Here is a 6,784-nt window from a genome sequence, read left to right on the forward strand (position 1 = left end):
TTTGCAGTATGGCAACGTTGAAGTTCTTTAATCCGATGACAGCTACAACGATTCAATGCGACGCTAGTAGCTACGCATTGGGAGCGGTACTTATGCAGGAAGGACAACCCATCATGTTTGCTTCCAGAATGCTTACGGCGACGGAGCAAAAATACGCTCAAATCGAAAAAGAGACACTTGCGATTTTATTTGCCTGCAAGCGGTTCGATCAATATATTTTCGGAAACAAGCAAGTCACTGTAGAAACCGACCATCTGCCGCTACAAGCCATTTTCAAAAAACCTCTGTCCGTAGTACCAAAGAGAATCCAGAGAATGCTGCTCAGTCTACAAAGATACGACCTAAACGTCAAGTATGTTAAAGGAAGTATGGTGATAATTGCGGATACATTATCTCGAAACGTGAACAAAAATCAAACGGCGGAGTTAAGTAAAGTAGATCATTTGTGGAAATCTATTGAGGAAGTGAGTGTACTAGACATATTTGAACTGCATACGGATATTTTAGCGAACATTCAACAGGCGACAACGCAGGATCCCGTAAGCCGTGTTTTGAAAGAGTACATCATGACAGGATGGCCTAAGGTTAAAGATGAAGTGGAGCAGTGTGCAAAGCCGTATTTTCCCTTCCATTTTGAACTGATAGTGCAGGACGGGGTGATACTTCGAGGCGATAGGATTATAATTCCAGCTCAAAGTCGTCCTTTGATTTTGGAGATGCTGCATTATTGTCATCAAGGAGAACAGGCAACGCTTCGGAAGGCCAGAGAGTTAGTATATTGGTCAAACATGACTGACCATATAAAAAATTTTGTAAAGAAGTGTGCGATTTGCAATAAGTTCCGACCGTTCCAGCAATGTGAATCAATGCAAAGTTCAGCGATTCCGGAGTATCCGTACGACATAGTTTCCATGGATCTAGGAGAAATTACACGCAATGGAAAAAAATTATCATTCTTGTATCAGTTGACCACTATCCCAATCATTTTGACGTGGACTTCTTGAACAGTCAAAATACAAGCGCAGTTTTAGAATGTTCTAAAAGAAACTTCAGCAGACTTGGGATTCCTCGCCAGGTTATCACGGACTCTGGAAAACAATTTACCAGCCAGGAATGGCAGCAATTTGTAAAGACTTACGGTATTCGTCACACTACAAGCGCATCATACCACCACGAGGCAAACGGGAAGGCGGAGTCGTCGATTAAAATAGCGAAGAACGTACTGAAGAAGGCATTGGAGGATGGAAAAGACATTTGGCTGGCATTACTGGAATGGCGCAACACACCACAGGCTGATGGATATTCTCCGATTCAAAAACTCATGGGGAGGAGTTCCAGAGGGCTGCTTCCACTGACACAGAAACGGTTGAAGCTCATGCCGATTGATGGGAACAGAGTCCGCGAAGAAATAGAGTTACGAAAGGTAAAATCAAAATTCTACCACGACCGCCGATCTCAAGAATTGCCATCGCTGGTGCGAGGACAGGAAGTTTACGTACAGTTGAAACCAGAAAGCTCATCCGAATGGACCAGAGGGAAAGTAAACGGTATACTGAGTGATCGGGATTATCTAATTGATGTGAGGGGAGCAGAGTATCGTAGAAACAGAAGAAATATTAGAGATTCATATGCTTAATTAGATTCTGGAACACGAGAAAACTCTTCAGTATTCAACGACATATCATCTCCAGGTTTTGAACAGGATGGTTTTGGACGCATCAAGAATCACTACGAGTGGCCAGGAAACGATACAGCGGTCGCCAAGTCGGAAACTTCAACAAGCAACCAACCAGTGTACCCGGAAGCAGATAAAACTAATCAGTTAGGTGAAACTCCAAGACGACCGGTTAGGTTAACCAGGCGCCCTCTCCGCTTTGATGACTATGTGCTCGAAGAGTAGTAAAAAAGGATTTTTGGATGAAAGGGAAGATGTTATGAGTTAATTTTATTAAAATATGTTCGCTATATATTTAACGTGTAATGACAAATGAACGACAATAAAAATCTGGCAGCAGGGTAGCGAGCCAGCATCATGCAGCATATTACAACATCGTGATCCTGGGAAATGTTTCTCCATCATAACATTAAGTGTTTCAAGAGAATCAACAGTAAAAGTACCGTCGTCCTTCTTTATTCTGCACAAGCCATTTGTGTGGTCTTTGGACAGGCTTAGATCATTATTGAGCTCTCTAGAAAGGTAAATGCAAGAAAGTAGGTTTTCCCATATAAATTTTCATACAAATTTGAAATGCAATGCGCCAAGCGGAGACAAAATCAATCAACTTCCGGTAAGTTTAGGGTTACTTGGGGCTTCAAAAGGAACCAAACAACTTGGTTCTGGAAAATCGATCACTTTTCCCCACCCTACTGTTTATTCAGCCTGCAGTGCGCTATAAACTCCTGAACTACCCTAGGCTTCTTCTAGTTCCCCTGGAAAGTAGGCGGAGGTCATCATTACTTCAGCTTTTCCTCGTGTCGTTGGCAGTTCCACCTGTACAGCGACTATATCCCGTCTAATGAATTCTGTAATTGGCGTAAAGTTAGTGCTACTACTTATCAAAAGCGCTGCCCTTGGTGCTAGGGCAGAATCATCATAAAGGAGCTTACCCGTATTTGTTAAAAATCCCAAGACTTTATTTTTGTTCACCCATGGCTCTTGCACAATAGCCACGTTGAAGTTTCCTCTGGTGAACCTGCGGCAAAGGATTCCACTAGCCTCTTTTGCGTGATGCAGGTTCACTCGGATGAATCTAATGTTCTCGTCTTTCTTTTCGGACTGACTTTGTTCCTGGGGGCTTCTTCCGCTCCCCCTTTGCCCAATAGTTTGATTTGATAATGGTTGATAATGGAGTTGACAATGGTTGTTCATGGGTGTTTTTGGGTGCTCGTGTTGTTCGCCCTCAGTCGTTGCCCCTCGAACAGGCTGTTTCTGTTGGTTTTTACTAGGGTTTGCAATCCCGGAAACGATTTCCCGAGAATTACCTTTTCCCGGGATCCCGGGATTCCCGAGCTTCTCGAAAAATTTTCCATACAATATTGCAAGAAAACTAAATATCGTATCGAAACAGGAAACTTACGTCGTAGAAGTGTAAAGCAGCTTCAAAGTGTGCATTATACGAAGCAAATATTTGCTTGAAATGACGATCAATATTTGCTTGCCGTGTTATATCAAATTATTTGCTTAAATTATTTGTCAAAAATTTCTGCTGTCTTATTCAGTAAACGAAAAATTAAGAAATATTTTCTAATGTCTTTTTTTGCTAGTGAGTTTACTACTAAGCGGATAGTTGCTTGATTTTTCTTTGTTTATAAACAAAAAAATTTAAACCTGGGTCAAAATTCGTGAAACGGATCACTAAAAATCACGATGTCTTGTTTTTTCAAAAAAGCATTAAAAACTTCAAAAGTTTCACTCGGAAAGTTGATTTTCCAATTTTTATTGAATTTGAATAAGTTTCCAAGATGTTATTGTCATTTAAAATTTAGGTCAAAATTGTTTTAAAATAGACATAGCTTTAAAAATATTGCATCGAATTTGATGAAATTTTCACAGCAGGTGCATCCTGAGTTGTAGTTTACGAAAATATTTGTTTCGGAGAATTTTTTTTTTTAATAGTAACTATTCAAAACAATATGTTGAAAATCTATGTTCTAGGGCACTGAAAAATCTGAAAAAAATCACAAGTATTTTTGAAACTTCCCTGAAAATTTCGCGGTGGTGTTATTTTTTCATCAAAAGATATGGGCTTTCAAAGTTGGTGCCCCCTTGATGCTCGCTAATCTTAGGACATAGAGCATTTATGTCTTCAGCAGAGTTGTTCATGTGATTGAGTACTATAGAATGATAATCTGTTTGTTAAGGAATTCTGTCACTTCGTGGCGCTAGTGTATATGAATTTGGTAACAGAAGACATTTCACATAATCTAGATCGACTGGGGCCAATTCAAATGAAAATACCCTGGTATCTTTAGCATTGCTATTTGGTCGATAATAACTACACGTTGAACCCAGGTTCAACTTTCGGTAGACTACCGGTAGCCCTCCGGATCCAGAAATACCGTAGAAGGGCAAAACTGAAAATTGTTTTGGCTATAACTCTGGTATAAGTTATCAAATCTAAGCTTTTCTTTGATATTATGGTATATTTTTGCATGTGATAGTTTCGAAAAAAAAAACACGGAAAATACTAGGACCTGTTCATTAAGGTAGACAGTGTATTTAGCTAGAGGAGCGACAAATGAGTGAACTGAAAATATGATACAGCCTTGGGAAAATATACACCGTATCCAGACGGGACTAGGACCTGTTTTTCAAAATTTAACTTGTTTACGGTAACTCCGGATCTTTCGGAGGGCTATCTGATGCTAAATTTGAGTAACATTCTGTCATGAGATCATTTATTTTCGACTGGGTGTGGTTTAGAAAAAAAGTGGGACTGTTCTTAAAATTTAATATATTTTAGGAACACTTTTGAAAATTGACATTTTACGCTAGTTCCGGATCTTTCGGTGAACCATCTGGTGGCCACCTTGAACCACTTTTCGATCGAAAGATCATTTCGTTTCTAGTCAATCCCGCAGAAGCAGTTTCGAAAAACTAGGAAGCTCTAGGATCACTTTAGAAAATTGACCTCAATTACGGTATCCTGGATCTTCCGGAAGGCTATTCGTGACCTGTCTACAGCCAAACCTGGGTCCAGTGTATAAACACAGAGAACAGACATTCATGTTCATATAAACAAATTTGAAAATCGTGTGTAAAAATTTGAATCAAAATACGTTAATACACTAACGACATCTGTCTTGTGGTGCCCCAGTTGCATTGCATAAATATTGCTGTGTCGATATTTTATCGATATCAGTGCTTGGTTTGTAAGTGACAAAAGCGCCACATAGCGGGAGCATTACCACTTAGTGGTAAATGACGGTTGCAAGTTTTTACACATCTTTTGAAAAGAAGATGAACGTCTGTTCTCTGTGGTATAAATATATATCTATATCAAAGGCCTCAGAGTTAGGACGTACGGCCATTTAAGTAAATAAGTAAGTATGAGCGGGATTGCAAACATAATCGTTTGCTGAAAAATTCAAAAGCTATTTAGGCACAATCTTCTTGTGCATATTTCGGAACAAAAATATCGCCCAAATATTTCATTTCATGCTTGTATTTAATTATAATTCAGCCAAAAGTCATCGTCGAAGAGAACAGACAAATAAACTTTAACGACTGCCTCCATTGCTGCTGGTAGCATTAGCGGACGAAGAAGACGAAGAGTTAGCTGCACCAGGGTTGGCAGAAGCTGTTCCGTTTGCTGCAATGCGGCCGATATCGGCACGGATCACCCTCCAGACTTCTTCGATTATCGCCGTCAAGTTAACCGGTGCTGGTGCTGGTCGCCACGGACGGCGAGGGTGGAAGCGTGGATGGTGGGGATTATGACGGGGGTGATAACGGTGGGGAATGACCTCCGAATCGTTTTCATCATCCGGGGTGTCTGCGACAACGGCCAACACGACCAGTGCAGCCAGTAGCGTGAAAAAGATTATCTTCATTTTGGAGTTGTCCAAAGGGTGGTTTCCAACAAGTGATGTTTGATGGGGAAGTTTTCGTGAATTTATAGTGGACTAAGCTCTTCGTTGATGTGCCCTGTTGCAGTTGAACTAACAATGTAAATGAATATCAAACAGCAACATATTTAGTTACACTGAATAATTCGATTCAAATATGTAACAAAAAACAACTGTTCAAATTTAGCGTTGTTTGCATTGGCTATCTAATTGAATTTCAACAAGCAATTGATGCATTTCCATCGTTTCAAACTTTCGTGTGTGAATGCATCTCATCGTAAACAGCAGTGTTACATTTAAAAAAATATTGCACTTTATGTACGCACCCCAAACTATTCCTCTAATTTTAATTGCAAATGCGAACCGCGAAAAACGATAAATTTTGTCTCATTCTCCACCCTGCTCGTGAGCTACCTAGCGATTTTTTCCCATTCGCTCATTACAAAATTCCCTGAATGGCAAACTAATGAAACTAATTTCCTAATGAAGAGAGCATAAAAAACTCACCTGAAACAGTTTCACTATAAAAAAATCCCAAATTTCTCACGAAACATGGTTGATGAAAAGTTATGATTAAAAATGGTGATTATGCAATTGATTGAATCCCGTTATTGCTATGAAAGTGAAAATTACGGTCATTTGCAGGCGGGAAACCTGAACGGATTTCTTTGCCAATCTCACGTTTTATCGGGAGAATTTCTCGCCGAAGGTAGGGTACAAAACAAAAATTCGCTTTATTCAACTTTGCATAGTTTTCTGCACTGTTCTTGACCAATTTATATTGTTTGAACTCAAATTTATTGAAAAAAAGTTCTCGCTTTGAGTCATTTTCAGATTATGTCGTTAATCCGAGTTTGTTTAAGACACCAGAGCTGTGAAAGATTTAAATTGCAGTTAAACATTATTTTTTATTATTGTTTTTAAGTGGTTCAATTGAATAATTGCTAACTGTTACCATCATGATTAAATTGCAGAATTTTACACTGGTAATTTATTAAGTATTTCAGATGCCTCCTTTTCAGATTCCCGGCTGTTAACGCACTGATGATCTTCTTAAAGTTTTCGCGTAATGAGAATTTCCTAATACTCCGAAGTTTCATAATATTTGAAGCTCAAAATTTTCCAGCCCTTGTGTTGTTTTGGAAAAACTTTTTCAATAATAACAAGAGCACATCAGCAATTCAAATTTTTGTTTGGCTTCAATTTAAAACATTTT

At 39.1% G+C, this 6,784-nt stretch overlaps 1 protein-coding gene across 1 annotated transcript; it reads right to left on the bottom strand.

The window, feature by feature from the left end:
* Positions 1 to 5,149: 5,149 nt before the first annotated feature.
* LOC129723403 (uncharacterized) lies at positions 5,150 to 5,601 on the bottom strand. The gene has a single exon (XM_055677600.1). The coding sequence runs from the start codon at positions 5,551 to 5,553 to the stop codon at positions 5,221 to 5,223; it is 333 nt and encodes a 110-aa protein (XP_055533575.1). The 5' UTR covers positions 5,554 to 5,601; the 3' UTR covers positions 5,150 to 5,220.
* Between the last annotated feature and the right edge of the window lie 1,183 nt (positions 5,602 to 6,784).

Source organism: Wyeomyia smithii, chromosome 2 (assembly GCF_029784165.1).
Source record: "Wyeomyia smithii strain HCP4-BCI-WySm-NY-G18 chromosome 2, ASM2978416v1, whole genome shotgun sequence".
In the NCBI taxonomy this organism is placed as follows: domain Eukaryota; kingdom Metazoa; phylum Arthropoda; class Insecta; order Diptera; family Culicidae; genus Wyeomyia; species Wyeomyia smithii.